We start from the raw sequence: 20,144 nt of genomic DNA, 5'->3' as shown, positions 1-20,144 counted from the left end.
CAGTCCTGTCACCCGCTCCCGTCCAGCGCATCTCCTGGGCGCGGTGCTTGTGGTGACGTGCAGGCTTTGGCCTGTCTGGAAGTCGTTCCCACTTCTCGCACCACTCAAACCCCAGCCCATGAACCAGGGGGGACATGGGTCAAAGGCCTGGCACCCTTGGAGACGGGGGGAAGGGGCAACCAGAGAACAGGTAACCAAGACTATTCCCTGGACGGAGGGTGAAGCCAGGTCAAGCGACTAAGTGACGAAATGAGGCCCCGCTTCGTGTGACGGGTCCCAGCGGGTGACTCCAGGGTTTCGAGCTTGGTCACAGCAGGAGACATCTGAAGGGGAAGCTGGACTGGAGAGAGACGTGATGGGCTCCCTTCGAATCATGCTTTTCGTCTTCTTGACTTATTCCTGTGCCACTGCAGTCTCTCCTAAATGGTACCCACCGTGGCACCCAAGATGCAGAACACAACGGCTGGGCAGTGTCCACTGCAGGAGCCTTTGCAGAAGGCAGCATGGCCAGACATTTCAAGAGTTTCCGAGTATTCCTACCCTTTGACCCACAAATTCCACGTCTTGGAGTCTGGTCTAAAAAGGAAACGATCATAAATACAGACCAGTATTCCTGCACAAGGATGTCCCCTGCAGTGTTTATAGTAACCCCCAATAGCAAACAACCTAAGTAATCAATCATAAGGGAATGACTTAAGGAAAATAGGATAAAATAGTACAGGGCTATAAAAATTATACTTGCAAAGCAAAACGAGATTTTTGATGGTGGGGGAAGTGCCTATGAGAAAATGTTAAGCAAAAAAAAATTTTTTTAAGCAGACTGTAATTCTCTGTATGCATTGTGATATCAAGTATATAAAAAAGAGAAATCACAGGGAAAAAATAAACAAGCATATGCCAAGCTTCTTGGTGCAATTATGGTTTTTAAAATTTTTCTTTACATCTTTCCACACTTTGCAAATGCTCTACAAAAGGGATATGCGTTACTTTGATGTTCAGGACAAGAAAGCAATAAATGGGAGGAACAATGCTCCTCTCTGTGTGATGAAAGAGGAACTAGAATTTGGGCATACTGGAGGCCTGGCCCAGACCTACAAGTGATGTGGTCCCTGACGGTGCTTTGGGGGGGATATGGTGGGGGTTGGGGGACGGGGTGGGACAGTGTGGCACGTGAGCTGGCTTAGGCCAGCACTGGAAACTTAAATGACTTCAGGGGCCTGGCAGGCATCATCGTTGAGTGAAAGTGTGCAGTGCAATAGGGAGGGGTGGGGACTGTGGCAAAATGGAGCCCTCACACTCTGTCTAAAAGGAGCGGCTGCTGCTCAGCTGCAGTGGGTGTCTGCCACGTGGGAGTGCGGGCCCTGTGCGGCCAGACCTTCCATTTCTCAAAGGAGTCAGAAATCCCTGGTTTTCAAAGGTGAACTCTCTCACTAAACACTGGCACTTAAGTGTCGTGCAGTCCACATCCACGGGCCAGGCACGGCGGGCGAGCCCCCAGTCAGCGATCTCCGGCCTCCCCTCCCTCCTCCTCAGTCCCTGTGTTGGGTCCCCCACGTGGGTGCCAGGCTGCTGGTGGCCCACAGCACAGGCTGAAAGGGGCTTCCTTTTCTTCTTTCCGCCAGAAAACGAGCCTCCCTCTCCTCTGGTCTCCGGGATTATCGATTACAACATGCCCCTCACCTCTACATACCTGAAGCAGATGAAGTTGCGTGTGATGAATTCCCAGGAGCAGGTAAGGCGTCCGCCCCCTTCACCCCCCCCGGAGGCGCCCTGACTTGCCTGGATGTGGTCGATCCTTTCCGAGACCTGTGTAAACACACTGGAAATCAAAGAGGCCCTTATCTGGTTATCTGGGCCATGCAGTCCAGGCTGAGAGGGGAGGGAGGGAATGTGTTCCTAGTTAGAGGGTCTGCCGGGTCTTCAGTGAAACTTTCCTTCAGGGCAGGGGCGAGGAAGGGGGTGGGTAAGAGCTGCCCACCTTGGCCCTTGGGTGGTTCTCTCTCTGCTCTGCCCTTTGTCTGCTACATCACTCGGCTCCTTTCCCCCGAGAGAGGGGGGCCCTTGCTGCCTGCCTGTGGCTTCTGTCACCCTTGGGGCCCAGACAGGCCAAGAAGATGGGCCTTGGAGGGTGGCCTGGGTGACATAAGGCCCTGGGCTCCCCCTCCCCGGCTGTCTAAGACTCCCCAGCTGTGGATTGCCCAGGGCTGTCAGGCACCATGGAAACAGGTTATGAAAAGAAAACCCCTCCTGTCTGCCTCTCTACACAGCCCACCTTCTAGCCCTTTGCAAGGCAAGTAGCCTGACTGTCTTTCAGAGAAGGACTAGGTGATTGCCACCCCCTCCCTCCGCCGCTGCCCAGAAAACTAGAGTAATGATGTCTTAACCTCTCGCTTCAAGTTTTTTCATCTGTTGTGACACATGAACCTACTGTATCTTTGAGGCCTGCCAAGGGGAATGGGTTCTTTCTCCTCCGTTGAAAGTCTGACTTCAGCCCTGGGTGCATTCCGTCCTGGGTATGGCTGGTCTCCTTGACAACCTGAGCCTGTGTCCACCCAGGGGGTGATGGCTCTGCAGTCAGCTCCGAGGTGATGTTACAGGACGCGCTCAGGTGGCATCTGGGGCTGTGGCACCCAGTTTGAGGATCTGAGCTGGTTGGCTTGAGTTCTGCATTCCCCCGAGGAGGAGGCATGGTGTGCCCTCCCGTCCTTACAGCCTCCAAAGGTCAAATGAAGTAAGCTTGGCTCTGGGTAGTAGAGCCGTCTGTGTCTCTTGCGTCTTTTCATCTGAGATGGGCTGTTCTATGATGGTTGCATCCCTAAGAAACTTCATGTACTCACAAACAATGTCAGTGGGGAAAATGGTGTTGGATTTTCAACTCACAGTGGTAACGTTGTTTTTGTGCAGGAATGCCAGTTATAAGGGTGTTGTTTTGTTAATTGTTATAAAATCTAAACACCACCACTCAGGGTGAAGAGCAGGGGCACTCGAACAGCCAAACAGCCGGAGTACAGCCCCACGGCTCTTTCTTTTCTACAAAATGGCGCTCCATCCAGCTCACCACCAGAACCAGCAGTGGTCAGCGTAGCCCACTCTGTGATCCCTCATTAATGGATTCTGTTACGTTTCATTTGGTATACAAATTCCTACTGTCTGTGGGGCATTAAGACTGTAGGTTAGGTACATTAGCAAGGATTCAGTCATTCAACAAATATTTATGAAGCCCCACTCCGTGAGCCAGGCTCTGGGGATGAGCAAAGACAGTACCATTCCTAGCTCTCCTTATGATCTAGGGGGAGACAGACACTAATGAAAAATTACGCACAAATGGTAATAAGGCACCACGGTGCAGCTGTGACGAGTGCCAGGCAGGAGACTCATGGTGCCATGAGTACTTAGATGGACACGGTGCGGGGACTGAGGCAGGGGTCAGGAAGGTTTGCCTCAGAAGGGGGTGCTTGAGCTGAGATCAAGATCTGAAGGGAGGAGAGCTCCAGGCTGAGGAAACAGCTTGTGCAAAGGCCCTGTGGCTCGAGGGAGGACAGCACCAGTGAGAATTTGTGAGGCTGGTGTGGCTGGTGCGGGGAGTGTGAGGAGTTCTGTAGCTAAAGGAAAGTGGGAGAAGCACAGTGTTGGGCATATAAGCACTTGCTGCGCATCTGTGAGTGAACGGAAGTTCATGTAACAAGATGGATAAGTTGCCCTGGTGAGGTTCAGGCTACTCCCAAAGGGAGGGAGAACTGTGGGATGTGTTTGTCCCCAGGATGCTGTGGCTGGGACTGAGGCTGAGATTGGGGTGGCCTCCGTGGACAGTGGAGTTGGCTGTGTCTTCCTTGCCTCCATTTCTGGTTTCCCAGATGGGGATCATCTGAACATTCCCGTGGTCGGGGATAAAGGCTCAGACCCTCCTTGCACACACCTGGCAGGAGAAGCGGCACCCCACCTCGTGCCTGGGGCCCTTCAGCTGTCAGTCTCCCACACTCCACACACTGCAGTGAGCGCTCAAGGCCTCAGCCTCTCAGCCAGCACCGTTAGCCCGGTTCCATAGCCAGGCGCGTGGCAAACAAGAAGTCGCATTGCTCACTAGTTTATTTATCTGCAGCAGCAAGGAAGGGCCAAGGGCCCAGATGTCTTTGATTCTTCAGCTTGGGTTGGAACTGAAAGTACATATACTTGAATTGGTAGCTTCTTTCCTGTAGTGCAGTCAGAGCAGGACTGGGTGAATGGCTCCCTGTCCCAACGCAGCCACAGGGCTACCTCTGCTGCCGTCAAACCCCACGTCCCAAGACAAGGCTCTGAAAGTAGTTTCATTCCCTGCAGCATCCCTGCGACCCCGAAAGGCTTGCCAACAGAAGACACCTGTAGTGTCTACAAATCACTCATGCAGGCTACGCGGAAAACAAACCCGAATCTAAAGTAACGGGATAAATGATATTTTATCAATGCTGAGCAAAGCTCTACATCTAAAAACTCTGGGTGAGAAAAATCTAAGAATTCATTTTTTTCCAGCATTAGATGTCCAGGAGACACTATACTAGTGAGGCAGGTAGAACATGTTCCCCTCACTTGGCTTCGAGCAGACGACGAACAGGCGGTGGAGTGTGCCTGTGAACTGGACAGAACCATGTTACCTTTTGTCCAGTTGTGTTGGGTTAATGTGCTGAGAAATGGGTCTTTCTCCACAGAGGACATTAGTTAATATGAAAATCTAATAATAATGTTCACACGAACAAAAAAGATTCTTGACATCTGATCCAGTGTAGCAAATATTTATGGTGTCCTCAACATGCAAGACATTTAGGGGTCAGACTCCACCCTCCAGGAGCTCCACCCTAAGACACAAGACCCCGCAGGAGCTGTCATTGCGGTGGCCACATTGAGCTGAAAATAGGCGAGTGTAGCCTGATAAAAATTTTTTTTTCCGCCTTACTTGGGAAAACAGTCATAAAGATATAAAACTGAAATCGCATTTAGTTATACTGACGATTAATACATTTTCTCGTAGGAGGGAGGGTGTGAAGATTTCATGAGATGTGGACTGTCTCAGAGAATGTTCCAAAGCATTCTCTGATAAGATGGGGTCCTAGGGAGGGGTGCAGGCCGAGCTCATAGGGCCAGAGGCGGCCAGCGAGTGCACCCCCAGCCGCTGATGTTTCAAATCCCCTCTCAGGGCCGTGTGCGAGACGCACCAAGAGGAATGTGAGGGTCTCGTCTTCACGCAGCCGCTGATTTGTTTTCTGTCTCATTTTATTTTCTTTCATACTTTTAGTTACACAAATACACATGGCCTCAGTTGCCAAAACGCAAAAGCATGGTGACAAACGTCACCATCATCTCACCACACAGATCACTGTGGATATTTCGGTGTCCAGCCCTCCAGACTATTGAATAGAAAAGGGAATTACCCTGTCTGCACCATTTTACAACCCGCTTTGCTTTTCTGATGCTGATTTTCCATCCTATTCAGTCTCCTTACCCTCTGGGCCCTGTTGTTCCCACCTACCAGATAAGCTGATTGTATAATTTCCTGTCATTCACTCCTTTCTCACCCGTACCTACCCATCCACCCATCCACCCGTCCATCCACCCATCCACCCATCCACCCGTCCATCCATCCATCCATCCATCCATCCTGCACTTGAACTGGCATGGTTCCAGGCGCTGAGGAGACTAGTGAACAGAGTCTCTGCCCTGCTGGCTCTCAGAGTTCAGTGAGAGAAAGGAAAACCGAAATCAACGCTGTGGGGTCTGTAGGAAGAGCTTAGAGGAGGAACAGAGGAGGGACGGCCAGTGAGCAGGGCGGATGCTGTTTCAGCACTTTACACACCTCGCCCCTCGCCCTCACAGCTCAGCAGGGTCACGTTGTCATCCTTGCCTTACAGGTTCGTAGCTGAGGCTCAGAAAGGTTCCGTACTTGCTCAAGGTCACACAGCCACTAACGTGAGCTGAAACTCAGACCTCTTGCGTCCAAACCTGTGCGCTTGCCACGGCCGCGAGCCCTGCTTCTCCCTGTACTTCCTGGATGAGGGTGTGCTCTTCAGAATCGGAGGCGGTGTGCCACCTGGGTACTGAATGCCAGATCGCCGGCACGGCTGGTGGAGAGAAAATGTCCTTGGCAGAGACGCTGGCAGGGCAGAGAGCTTTCTTTGGCTTGGGAACTGGGAGCCGCCTTAAGCATATAATGCTTAAGGAAATACGGGAGGAGGGATTTGGTAGGGGGCTGGGGTGGGGGAGAGGTCGCCTCCTACCTCGTGAACGCTCAATTACCTGCAGGGGTGCGTGGATAAGTTGACAGCCGCGTTACGGGCGATGTGATCCTGATCTTTCCTGAGATCGCAGTGTTTGAACCAAGACCCTGTTGTTGTAGAAATCAGATCCAGATCCGAAGGAGGAAGACAAATCATCTGTGTTCCTTCCCTGACACCTACTTGCATTTTATAGTAGCGGAGGCTGAGACCCAGGGCGGCTCAGCAACTTTCCCAGGGCAGCCCCTGGCTCAGGCTTTTCCGGTGCCCACCGCCCCTCCACCAGCCCCTTGCTCTTTCCGGAGCGGGAGGGCTGTCGGCACCTTCCTTCGCCTCCCACCTCCAGTGTCTCCAGTTCTTGGAGCAGCACTAATGTCCCGCTAATGGTTTTAATGGTTCTCCCGGCAGCGTGTGAAGTGGTGCGCTGCCCCATTGTTTAAACCCACGTGACGGAGCCTCTCGATTCCTTAACGTCTGCCTCCCTCTCCTCGGCAGCTCTCGCCCGGCCCTGAGTTTTCCCTGGATCCTGGAGGCTGGGGGAGGAGGGCAGGCTTCCCCCCTCCCCCACACACAAGTGGGGCCTGCAGGGTGGGGGTGGGGGGGTCTCCAGGCCAGCGGGAAGCAGCACTGTTCTCAGCCAGGACTCCAGCCCGCCCACCAGAGACCCTGGAGTCCGGCTGACGGTACCAGTTCCGGCGCCTACCGGCTGTGTGACTCCGCGCAAACCGTTTCACCCCTCCGTGCTCCTCTTTCCTCACGTTACTTGAGAATAATAACAATACTGCCGCCTCACTGAGTTATTCCAAGAGTTGAATGACACAAAGCAGCCATAGTGCTTAGCACCGTGCCGGACACCTCAGAAGCACAGAGGAAATCTCAGTGACCTCTGCTATTGTTGGTGGTAATGTTATTATGCAGCCTCGGTTTAATAGACACAGTGAATGACCTTGTCCGAGAGAGCAGCGCCACAAAGATGAGTAAGACAGCGTAGCTGGTCTCAAGGAGCTCTTCTTAGTAGAGGGGACAAGACAGCAGCCAGGGAACTGTGATCCAAGACAAGAAAACAGAAACAAGAGGGGACCAGGAGCCTGCCAGGCGGTTCAGGGGACACTCGCTTATTTGAAAATGAGATTTGGACCAGCAAAGAGGGCCCAGGTGAGGGAAGCTGAGGGGTAACAGCTCTAGGAGAACCTGGGCTGGCGAAGAACAGAGCCAGTTTGGGAAAAGGAGGAGAAGGAAGAAGAGGCGGTGGAGGGGACTCAGAGCATGCACCTCTTGCAAGCAAGGCCACGAGAGAGCCCTTTCCTCAGTCAGCACTCGGGAGCCAGGCAAGGATTTGGGGCAGGAAATGAGCACATTCCAAGTGTGAAACTTTCTCAGGCTTGCATCTTCCTTAGAGGAGAAGGAAACAAGTCCACTCTGAAAAGCTCTCCACATTCACTTTTTTCTTTTTTTTTTTTTTTTTGCGGTACGCGGGCCTCTCACTGTTGCGGCCTCTCCCGCTGCGGAGCACAGGCTCCGGACGCGCAGGCTCAGCGGCCATGGCTCACGGGCCCAGCCGCTCCGTGGCATGTGGGATCCTCCCGAACCGGGGCACGAACCCGTGTCCCCTGCATCGGCAGGCGGACTCTCAACCACTGCGCCACCAGGGAAGCCCCACTTTTTTCTTAATTGTGGTAAAATATATGTAAAATTTTCCATTTTTAAGTGTACAGTTCAGTGGCATTAAGTACATTCACAGTGTTGTGCAATCATTACCACTATTTCCAAAAGTTTTTCATCACCCCAAACCGAAACTTTGTAACCATTAAGCAATAATTCCCCATTCCCCCCACCTCCAGCCCCTGGTGACCACTGTTTTACTTTCTGTCTCTATAAATTGGACCATCTAGCTACCTCATATAAGTGGAATCACATATTTGTCCCTCTGTGTCTGGCTTATTTCACTCAGCATGTTTCCAGGGTTCATCCACGTTGTAGCATGTGTCAAAACTGCATTCCTCTTTATGGCTGAATAATATTCCATTGTATGGATAGACGGCATTGTTTTTATCCATTCGTCCGTTGATGGACATTTGGGTTGTTTCCACTTTTTGGCTAGCCACATTCACTTTTTAATATTTTAGACCAGGTTATGGGATAGGGAGGGATTAAAACAGGGATCTGCTCCTTCTCTCTCTGAGTCCTTACCCCTCTTTGTGGCTTGCTTTTCTCATGGACATTCTCAACCTCCTTCCTGCTCAAAAGGGCCCCCCAAAATGGGCAGACCTAAAGAGGAAGCACAGTTGATGGGTTACAGTGAGAGCCTGTCACTTACTTAAACAGTGCCTGACTCACAGGACTTTTACCTGTGGAGAACCTGTGAGTACTGACTCTGACACCCAGATTTAAGAGCTTGATAGCAATGGTAATCTCCTCCTTCCCCTTCCTCAGGCTGCCCTGAAGCCCAGGCAAGGTGTGAGCTCAGGGGAGAAATAGCAGAATGGAAACTTTGCCATGTCCAAGGATTTAATGGTCTCTGAAGGAAGCAGCAGTTCTGATGTGTGTGTGTGTGTGTGTTTTAATAGTGAAAACTTTTATATTTAGAATTAGCCAGCTGGACTCAGTTTAGAGGATCCCAATTTTGTTGGCAACATCCAAAGCATCATAGTCGGGGCCAGCTGAACACAGGGCTTCTTCTCTCCATCAGGCCTAATCAGGGTGTTGACCTTGGTCACACCAGTGTCATAGAGCTTCTTCACAGCCTGTTTAATGTGGTACTTATTGGCCTTGACATCCACAATGAACACAAGTGTGTTGTTATCCTCTATCTTCTTCATGGCTATCTTGGTGGTGAGGGGAAACTTGATGATGGCATAGTGGTCAAGCTTGTTTCTCCTAGGGGTGCTCTTCTGAGGCTATTTGGGCTGCCTCCTGAGCTGCAGTATTTTGGGCCATCAGAAGGTGGGTGACGTCTAGATTTTCTTTTTTCTGTGGCTATGCGTGACTTTCAACACTGCTTTCTTGGCCTTCAAAGCCTTTCCCTTGGCTTCGGCTTTGGGAGGGGCAGGGACTTCCTTCTTTGCCTTTGGTGCCATCACCGTGAAAAGGCCAATGTGTTCTTGAAAATTAAACAGTAATCTTCATGGAATAGAAACAGAATGTAGAACTTCTAAATGACTAGAGAACAATAAAAAAACCAAAGAAAACTTGATCAGTCCAGCAAGAGTAATTAAAAGAGGGAATAAAAGAAGAAGTAACCAAAAAGAGATATAATAAATGGAAAAGATAGGTAAACTAACAGGAACAAGATGAAACACTAGTAAATCACAATAAACATAAATGGGTTAAATTCCACTACAAAGAGTGAAAAAGGCTCAGATGAGGTTTTTTAATGATAAAATCCATTTGGTATTTATAAAAGACTTTTCGGATGACACAAAAAGGAAGATTAAAACATAAGAAAGAGAGGGCAGCGCTATTAGTGTCAAACAAGTTCAAGGCAAACATGTTCAAGGCAAAAAAAGCATTAAATAGGGCAAAGTGAGATATTTTGTTGATCAAAAGCACAGTTTCCCAGTAAGATTTCAGAACCTCTTGACTTTGGAGGTCTACCCTTGGGGAGGTTGAGGGCTCTTGACCTCAGCAGTCTGCCCTGAGGGGGCGTCAAGGAGGGCAGTAGGTCTTATGAACATAAAGAGTAACTTGGACTTCACTGTGGGAGGCAGCATCTTTCTTTCTTCCCTCCTTCCTTCCTTCCTTCCTTCCTTCTTTCCTTCCTTCCTTCCTTTCTTTCCATCTTTCTTTCTTTCCCAAACGCTCATGTTTTATCCCTTTTTCTTGTGAGGATCTTTTATAATCCCAGCATGTAAGCAAAATGTAAATATACTCTGGGCCTTTACTGGTCCCTGTACGTATCAGGGGAGTAGAAGGGGCAAAGGGTGGAGGCAGCACCTTTCTTTCACATCCCTCAGCATCTACCCATCATCAGTCTCTTCACCTTTGCAATTTTTGCTACTATCTTTCTGTAGCTACTTCTCTAAACCAGTATTTGTACTTTGAGCATCAGCGTTTGCTCTCTGGAAATGTGCATGGAGCAATATGAGGGGCGGACTCCATGGAACTTGTGAGAATGTGCGGTCTGCAGCCTTAGCTGCCTGAATTTTAGTCCCTCTCCTCCTCTCCCCACTGGGCTCACCCATTGAGGTCTGCTGGGGCCACTTTCTCAGTTCCCAGCCGCCTTCCCTTCTTTCCAAGTCCAGGCCTTCCTGGTCCTCTGCTGGCTTCCTTCTCACATTCCATTTCTTGCCTCCCTCCACTCAGACACCCCCCACAGGCCTCTGGGATCAGCCCGCCTTATGTAGCTGAGTGAAGGGGGCCCAGCTTGCCTCCATGAGAGCCCAAGAAAGGCCTGAAATGCCACTGGCCCCATTGTCAAGATCTGAGAAGCTGTAGCACAAACCTTTTCCCATCTCAGTAAATCCCTGGCACTGTAGAAGGTTTGTACTGTGAATAGAAAAACAAAAAGCCACTGAAATACTGACCTTGACCGAGGCTGCTGTTTGGATTTCTCCAGGCAAAGAATGATTCTTGGCACATTTCTTCTGTGAGAAGATGTGCAGGTGGGGTAGCTGATCTCAGGTCCTGCCCTGTGCCCCTCAGGCCCCCCCGCATCACCCCAGGGCAGCTAACCCTCAGAAACAGCTTCTCAAGTGTTCATCTTTTTTGTTTATTTGTATTCATTTTTATTTTTATCAATAAAAAATACATGTCTTAGAAGTCATATAGAAAAACAGCAGATCCTGTCCCAGCCTCCCCACCTCAATTTCTACCCTTCAGAGACAGCCTCCATTCTTTCTTATCTTTTAGCTGTCTCTTCTGGTATTTATCTCCTATTTCTACATAACATGTGCTCATGCTGCTAGTTCTTGATTTTTCAGTTTGGGCTGTTTTGGTTATTGTTGTTTAATTTCCTGCTGGAGGAGATAAGTATGTACACTATTACACCCTCTCATAAACACATGTATTATTTCTCCTTCTTCCATCCCTCAGTATTATTTGTACCTCCCTATTTAGGTAAATTATTATATTTCTATTATAATGGCTGTATAGGTTATTCATAGCTGAGCCAATCAGCACACTGTGATTACATTTTCTTTCTTTTGATTCCCCAGAGTTAGCCATTGCCTCTTTTTTTCCAGCCTTAGCCCTCCATCTTTTGAGCTTGCTTATGGTATGTGTGTGTGTGTGTGTGTGTGTGTGTCATTTTTATTTTTATGTACTCAGATTTATCAGTTTTTTTCTTTAATAGCTTCTGCATTTGAGTCTTAAGAAAAACCTAACTCCACCCTGCCTCCGTGTTCTCTTTTAGTATTTTCATGTTTTTAGAACAGTTTTAGATTTAGAGAAAAATTGAGAAGCTAGTGCAGAATTCCCACATTATCCACCCCCCCACAGTTTTCCCTATTTTTTTTTTTTTTGTGGTACGCGGGCCTCTCACTGTTGTGGCCTCTCCCGTTGCGGAGCACAGGATCCGGACGCGCAGGCTCAGCGGCCATGGCTCACGGGCCCAGCCGCTCCGCGGCATGTGGGATCTTCCTGGACCAGGGCACCCACCCGTGTCCCCTGCATTAGCAGGAGGACTCTCAACCACTGCGCCACCAGGGAAGCCCATCCCCTATTATTAATATCTTACATTAGTATGATACATTTGTTACAATTAGTGAACCAATACTGATACATTATTAACTAAAGTTTATATATTATTTAGATTTCCTTAGTTTTTACCTAATGTCCTTTTTCTGTTCCACAACCCTATCTGGGATACACTATTAACATTTACTTGTCACATCTCCTTAGGCTCCTCTTGGCTGTGATAGTTTCTCAGCCTTTTCTTGGTTTCAATGACCTTGATAGTTTTAAAGCATACTGGTCAAGTATTTTGTAGAATTTTGGAATTTCTCTGATGTTTTTCTCAATATAAAACTGGGCTTATGGGTTATTAGGAGGAAGACCACAGACACAGTGCCATTTAAAAAAAAATTTATTGAAGTATAGTTGGTTTACAATGTTGTGTTTAATTTCAGCAGACTCAGTTATACATATACACACACACACACACATATATATATTCTTTTCATATTCTTTTCCATTATGGTTTGTCACAGGATATTGAATATAGTTCCCTGTGCTATACAGTAGGACCTTGTTGTTTATCCATCCTGTATACAATAGTTTGCCTCTGCCAATGCCCAGCTCAGAGTGCCATTTTTTTTTTTTTTTTTTTTTCCCCGATACACGGGCCTCTCACTGTTGTGGCCTCTCCTGTTGCGGAGCACAGGCTCCGGACGCGCAGGCTCAGCAGCCATGGCTCACGGGCCCAGCCGCTCCGCAGCATATGGGATCTTCCCGGACCGGGGCACGCACCCGTGTCCCCTGCATCGGCAGGCGGACTCTCAACCACTGCGCCACCAGGGAAGCCCTCAGAGTGCCATTTTTACCACATCGTATCAAGTGTACCTACTGTCACCATGACTCATGACCGTTGATGTTGCCTTGGCCACACCGGCTGACATAATGTTTGTCAGGTGTCATCACTGTACACTTTGGAAGGAAGTCACCATGTGCAGCCCACACCTAAGCAGTGGGGTTTATAATTTCCCTCCTTGAGGGTAGAGTGTCTACATACATTATTTGGAATTCTTTTGCATGGGAGGTTTGTCTCTCCTTCCTCATTTATAAATCTATTCAATCATTTACTTAAATGGCTATTTATTCTATACTTGGGGTTATAACTCAGTACTGCTGTATCTATTTTGATGCTCCAACTGTTCCGGCTTTGGCCACCGGGAGCTCTTTCAGCCGGCTCCTGTGCTCTTTTGACATACCCCCATTGAAGTTTTTTGTTGGTTTGTTTTTTGAAGGATTTTATTTTGTTTTAGTGTTTCTTTACTACAAGATGCTCCAGGCTCATCTTGTATATATTCTACCCCAATCCTAGAATCAGCCATATCTTCCTTATATTATAGAATCATATTAAAAACCAAGATCTGGGCACTAAGTGTACTCATTGCTACTGGGGTGTCCTTTCTTTTAGACCCTCTCAGATGACAGAGCAAAAACATATACGTGTTTTCATTTTTCATATTTGATCTTTGATCCATTTGGAGCTCATCCTAGTATATTCTAAGATACAGGTCCTGCTTTACCCTTTTGTGTCAACATCATTTATTAAGGAATCTATTTTCTTCCCACTGATCTGAGATGCCACCTTTATAATTTACTAAATTTCCATCTGAAACAGAGTGTACTTCTGTTCAGTCCACGGTTGCTTTGTCTGTTCATGTACCAGCTACACACTGTTTTAAGTATTGAGACTAATATGTCTTAATATCTAATACATGTAATTAATGTATCTTACTACGTAGCAGGAATGGTTCCCCTCCTTGTTGTCCTTATTTTTTAAAGTTTCCTTGGCTTGAAAAAAGAAGTATTTGAAAAAAAAAAAAGTTTAATGCCTTAAAAAATTTCATACTCCATTCCTGGTGAGGGAAAGATACTGAGGCACCATTGATCCATCCACGTGAACATGAAGCTGAAACACTTTGAGTGCAGGCCTTTCTGTTCGCCCAGCAGACCGGGTGGGCCATGAGCCAGGAGCATCACACTTCCGTGCTGGAATCTGGGGGCTATAAATATTGACAGCCCAGCGTTCCCATCCTCCTAAAGATGGTGACAGGCAAAATGGGGCATCGCTAAAACTTGAGACGGAAAGTTTTCTGGGAAACCTCTTTTTTTTTTTTTTGTGGTACGCGGGCCTCTCACTGTTGTGGCCTCTCCCGTTGCGGAGCACAGGCTCCGGACGCGCAGGCTCAGAGGCCATGGCTCACGGGCCCAGCTGCTCCGCGGCATGTGGGATCTTCCCGGCCTGGGACACGAACCTGCGTCCCCTGCATCGGTAGGCGGACTCTCAACCACTGCGCCACCAGGGTAGCCAGAAACCTCTTTTTTGAGAAGACAAAAAGGGAAGTGAAAAACCCGTTGTCAAACATCTTTCTTACAGGGCATTGTTTTAGTGATCAATGTATTTCACTGACAGTCCTCGGTGCTTTGAAGAAACTTGCTACAGTTTCCAAATACTTGAAGAAAATGAGCATTACGGCTGTTTTCGCCAGGGCAGCCTGGGTTCGGAGATGTCCGTGTCTCTCTTCTTTCCTCCTGCTTCCCTGAAGCTGTGTGGGAAAGAAGCAGAAAACGACCAACATCCTGTCTCCAAAGCCAGTTGCCTGATGCAGTTAGTAGATACCCCAAACCTAAACAACTCATTGTCCCCGTCCGCTCCAAAAGTCTCAGCCCCCTTCCAGGCTACCAAATCCACCCCCATGCTTGCAAGGATGCTGACGCAGCCTTTCAGCTTCATTATCTGGGGGGGGAAATGCATGCAGTGCCCATAATTTACTGGTGCAGGCAGGAGAGCTGCCTGGTGCCCGGAGCAGAATCCTGCATGTGGGGCTGGCCTGAAGATGCTTTATCTGTGTCAAGGGAAAAGGCGGGGGCAAGGTCAGGAGCCGCTACCTGGGCCTCCGTCCATGGGAGCAGCTCTGTCTTCTCAGACCTCTGACTGTGAACCGCCCCTCAAGGCACCCAGGTAGCTGACTCCCTGCTCTGTCTCTAAGGACCCAACAGGAAAGGAGGTGTCTCTCCCCAGCTGGGCCAGGAGGGAGCAGCTCAAACCAGATGGTCACTGAACCAATGGCCGACCTTGTGCCCCACCCCGCTCCGACTCTGGGTCCAGCCTGACTGAGACCCAGAGGGGCCTTGTTGTCTCATGGCCACGTCCTGTTGTTGTTTTTAACAATGGAACTCCTGACCCCAGTTCTTGGATATCCCCCAGTTCGAGGGGGATATCTTGGGCAGGGCGCTTGCTCCCGCCCTCCCTGTTTTTTGTCGCATGTTTTTGAGGGCGAAGCCCCTGGTGGCTTTGTGGAGACTTCTGCTCAAGGCACCGCAATGCGGGCTGCTTGGCTCGGGGTGGGTGGGGGGGCGAGCATTTATGGGTTGTGGCTTTTCCACAGCTTCTTGACTCCCCCGACCTTGGCAGCCTGATGGCTCCTTCTTCTCAGGTGGGGCCCAGACGGGTCCCGGCCCCCAGCAAAGAGCTGCTCCAGGAGACCTGACCCCACTTGGTGGCTGGGTGGGCCAGGGCTTTGTAACCAGACCTGGAAAATGCAGGAGGGGTTCAGACGCTTCAGCAGCTGATGTCTGGAGATCAATTAGAGATAATGGCTCTGGGTAGACTCGAAGAAGCATGGCCAGGATTTTTCCTGGTTGTGATTACCTCATTAACCGGCCTTTTTCTTTTTCTTTTCTTTTTTTTTTTTTTTGAGGGTAGCACAGCAGTGTCACACTGTTTGTGCTGCCTGCCTTGTTTTACTCATACGGGGACCAGGCATCGACCCACGGGGGGCTGGGAGCTCCCCAACCTCCACTCAGACGGAGGAGGCAAAGGCCCACGCTTCTGCTCACAGCCCTCCAGACCCTTGCCCTCCCTGCGACCCTCTGTGTGTATAGTTTTTAAAAAATCTCCTCCTTCATTCATTCAACAATCATTTAAGTTCCTTCAACGTCCCAGACGCTGTTCTGAGACAGACAAGGAGCCCACTCTCTGGGAGTTCACAGGCCATAGAGATGATAAACAAGACAAGAAAGAAAAAAAGATATGCAAAAGTGAGATGCTTAGGGCGGAGAATTAAAATAGAGACCATCGATAGACTGCGCCTCTGGGTGAGAAGGCCTCTCTGAAAAGATGGCATCCAGGCTGAGACCCAATTGATAGGAGGTGGCCCGCTCTATAGAGGAAAGGCTTTCCAGGTGGAGCAGACAGTGAGTGCAAAGGCCCTAAGCTGGGAACAGCAAGGGGACTAGGACAGGGGAGTGAGGGGCAGATGTGCTTGGGAGAAGCCCGAGCAGCCTGCAGAGGACGGTGCTCTCTCGCCCACCTGTCGTGTGCACGTGGAACCTCAAGGCGCACCTTCCTCTTCCAGAGGAGGGCAGGGGCTTAACTGGAGGTGACAGCAAGTGGAGATGAGCGGCCAAGAGAGCCCATCGACTCCGACCCTAGGTGTGGCCCTGCCCCGCACCAGCTGCCTAACTTTCACTTCTCCAAGCTGCAGCTTCCCTGTTACTGGAACAGCACGTTTGGGCCAGACTTCAGTGGTTTTCAAAATTTGTTTTTGGACAGAGGAACCCCTTTCTTCAAGGAAACTCTTCTGGGGAGGAAGTTAGTATGTCAAGGGTCAGCAGGAGGCAGGCATGTCGCTGGGAAAGGGGCCCAGAGCTCTGCCCACCTGCCCTTCCTGCCCCCAGCCAGCCCACCTCCAGCCTTCAGCAGTAAATAACAGGGCCTGGATAGCCCTGAGCTTCGGGCTGGGGTGCTGCAGTCAGGCGGGAGAGGGGCTCAGCCCAGCATGACCACAGGCGGCCCGGCCCCAGGCTGGCCGCTCCCCTCTCTCCTGCAGCTTCCTCCTCAGTAGACGTGAGTGACAGAGCCTATGCCTTGCCAGCCCCATGGTTGCTGGGAGGCTTGGATGTTTGGAACAGCTCCAAGTGCCTCAAGAAAAAATAGGATAGAAACAGAAGATCCTCTTTACCTGGAACACTGCTGTGGCTCGGGAAGTGCCCGGGCACACCTGTGCAGAGCCTGGCACCTTTCCCTCTGCAGAGTCCTCCCCCACCCTGCACCGCAGTAGCCACAGCAGGTGCCCTGACACAACCCCCCTCCTCAGTCTCTTTAAGGAGCTGACACTCTAGGGAAAAGGCCATATGGGTCTGGGGTCCTTACTGTCCAGTCCATCCATAAACAGGAGCCCTGTGAATCAGAGAGGGATGCTTTTGACTACAGGTCTAAAAACCCAGCCGGCTCTATAAGAAAACATGAAGGTTTTCTACACCTGAAATAGGAAGAGTGGTGGCGCAGCTGTTGGTGTTGATGTCAGCCATGTTGGGTTGGTGTCTCTGTGATGTTATTGACCTTTTCCTCACACTTGCAAGTTGGCTGCTATTGCTCCAGCCATCTTGTCCACATTCAGGGTGAGAGGAAGATGGGAAGGGGAGGCGTAAGCTTAGTCCGGCAAAGCAAAAGCTTTCCCAGAGAGTTGCCAATACACTTTTGTTAACATCTCATTGGTCAGGGTCACATGGCCACTTCCAGCTGCGGGGGTGCAGGTGTGGGGCGGGGGCTGGGAAAGAAAAAATTTCACTTCCCACCTTCTGTAGTTCAGACAAGGGAGAGAGAAATGTTGAGTCTAGCTATCAGGTAAGTTAGTCCACAGTGTCTGCCATGGCCTGGGCACCATCATTTGAGCTTGACAATGCCTTTGGGTGTTAAGTTGCCACAGGCTTGGGCAGGGGGAAGAATAGTAAGGGAGGGGCTTCCCTGGCCATCCAGTGGTTAAAAGTTCGCCTTCCAATGCAGGGGCTGCAGGTCCGACCCCTGGTCGTGGAGCTAAGATCTCATATGCCTCACAACCAAAAAACCAACATGTAAAACAGAAGCGATATTGTACCAAGTTCAATAAAGTCTTTAAAAAATGGTCCACATCAAAAGAAAAAAAAGAATAGTGAGGAAAGGAAACAGAGTGGAAGCAGGGAGGAAGGGAAGAGAGGAGGGCGTGGCAGGGAGGGGAGCAGGAACCATCTTTCGAGGCCTTCTGTGTGCTGGGTCCCTTACAGACAACATGGGGAAACTGAGGCTCGGTGTCAGAGAGCTCAGGTAACTCACCCAAAGTGCGTGAGAGGCAGAGCCTGTTCCCTCCCACGTTAACGCTGCTATTTCCCAACGGATGGGTGGGGAGGTGGGGGGGAGAAGGGAAGGGAGAAAGAAAGTGATGGTGAGGTTAGGGCCAGGCCAAGGCCCCTGCACCAGCAGCTTCATGGGCACAGGCCTGGGTCTGCTTATCTCACCACCACAGTCCCTCACCTGGGTCAGGCCTTGGCACACAGTAGGGGCTCAAGAAATGTTTGTTGACTGATGTCTGTATCATTAATTACTTATCTTTCACATCATCATCATTAACAATAACTAGGGTTTGGGCACGTGTTCTGTGTCAGGCATCAGTCCAGCGCCCTGCAGGCATCCCTGCATTTAAGCACACAGCAGTCTTCAGAAACAAGCTTCTATTATTGTGCCCCCATTTCAGAGATGAAAAAACTGAGGCTTGGAGAAGTTAAGTCTCCTGCCTGAGATCACACTGAGGAAGGGCCTGAATGCAAGCAAAACATGTCCCCTGCTCTACCCCCACCTTAGATGCTGACCGTCAAACACAGGACGCCAGCCACCAGCAAGGCCTCTGTGCAGCAACTCTGGCCCCAAAGCCTGGGCTGCTACCCGTCCCCCCACACAACCCCCACCTGCAGCCTCCGGCACGGAGGGACCACCTGCCCCAGTTTCCCAGCGTCTCGCTCAGCTCGCAGAGGGGCCCTGCCTCTCCTCCAATCACCTGCTGAGGAGCAGCCGGAGTTGCCTCCCAGGAGACTCCCAGGCCCAGCCGCCCTCAGGGGCTGCACGGAGAAGCTGGGGTTCCAGGCAGGGGCTGACCACCTCGGAGCAGCCTCAACCCCGGGGGAAACCTCTGCCCACCCAGCCCCAGACTCGCTCTAGAGGGTTCCTCTCTCTGCTCTGCTGGAGGTCGGTGAAGCACAGTGCCCCGCGGTACGTCTCAGCAGCCCCACCTGGGCAGGGCCCACCATGCACCCTGGAGACCAGCTCACCCTGCTTCAAACCCCAGCACGTCCACTAGCTTTTGGCTCTGTGACTGTGGGCATGTCCCCTGGTCTCTGAGCTGTTGGGGGACTCGATGGGTCATTTAATCTCCCTCCCACAGCCACTATCTTCGTGTGCAAAGTGGTAGTTAAATCACCCTTGTTATTTGGCTGGTCAAATAAGGTAACATATCCTACCACCCAGCACGGGTGCCTGGTAGTGTATGGGTCGCCATAATGGATTACACCAAGCTCTAAGCTGCTCAGCTATGGTAACTGGCCTCAGCTTTTTTTCCCTTTTTCATACTTTTATGGAAGTATGACACGCATACAGAAAAGAACACGTATCATTAAGTGGACAGCTCAGTAAAGTTTTACAAACTGAATCCACCTCTTGTGACCAATTCTCACATCAAAAAACAGAACTTTGTCAGCACCACAAAGACCCTTTGAGCCCCCACTCTGGTCACTAACCTTTGGCAAGGGTGACCACTCTCCTGACCACAGATTGCTTCTGCCTGTTCTACTGTGGCCTGTGTGTGCTCTTTTGCCCACAAGCATGAGTTCGTGAGAGTCCTTGAGTTGGGGCCTGCACCACTAGCTTGTTCCTTTCCATTGCTGAGCAGTATTCCACAGTGTAGCTGTACCACCACCATCCATTCTCCGCTGATGGACACTTGGTAGTGTCCAGGCCGGGGCCGCTGTGAATAGGGCAGCTATGACCATCTTGGCGTGTTTGGGGACCATCTGTACTCGTTTTTGTTGTGTGCACCCCCAGGAGCAGTAGTGCCAGGTTGCAGCTGGCCTTGGCTTTTTGGCCAAGCCTCTCCAAAGGTGCCAGGAAAGAAGGGAGAGAGGAGGTAGGTGCCCTCTCTGGGGAGCTCCAAAGTGTGGTCTGCATTAAGGGGGGTGTGCTTAATTCAGAGCTCTGTTGCAGACATCAGGGCTGTGCTGGGCAGTGGGCAGGATGGGGTCCTGAGTGATGCAGTGGTAGGTCCCTACTGTGTGCAGGATGCTACCAGGGACTCTCCCACCTGAGACCCTGTCCCAGCCCCTGAGAGCTCATGGTCCAGTTGGGGAGATGAGGTATAGCCGAGGAAATGGGAAGTACTACAAGTGCATTAAGTGATATAAGACTGACGGAGACCTGCCACCAGAGCCAGC

The 20,144-nt window shown here is 50.3% G+C and overlaps 1 protein-coding gene and 1 pseudogene across 3 annotated transcripts in view; one reads left to right on the top strand and one right to left on the bottom strand.

The window, feature by feature from the left end:
- Window positions 1-20,144, top strand: part of NOL4L (nucleolar protein 4 like) — a gene marked incomplete at its 5' end in the record, with an annotated part of 125,543 nt that overhangs the window by 65,029 nt on the left and 40,370 nt on the right. For both annotated transcript variants that reach the window (XM_082671647.1, XM_082671646.1), the window contains one exon: window positions 1,623-1,732. In XM_082671647.1, the coding sequence (XP_082527773.1) occupies window positions 1,623-1,732 (110 nt within the window). The remainder of the gene's footprint in view (window positions 1-1,622; window positions 1,733-20,144) is intronic.
- LOC309832218 (large ribosomal subunit protein uL23-like) lies at window positions 8,850-9,319 on the bottom strand (annotated as a pseudogene). The gene has a single exon. The product of its transcript is annotated as a large ribosomal subunit protein uL23-like (transcript).

This window comes from Grampus griseus (genome assembly GCF_964374135.1).
Source record: "Grampus griseus genome assembly, chromosome: 14".
In the NCBI taxonomy this organism is placed as follows: domain Eukaryota; kingdom Metazoa; phylum Chordata; class Mammalia; order Artiodactyla; family Delphinidae; genus Grampus; species Grampus griseus.
This window is presented reverse-complemented; position numbering and strand designations above follow the sequence as displayed.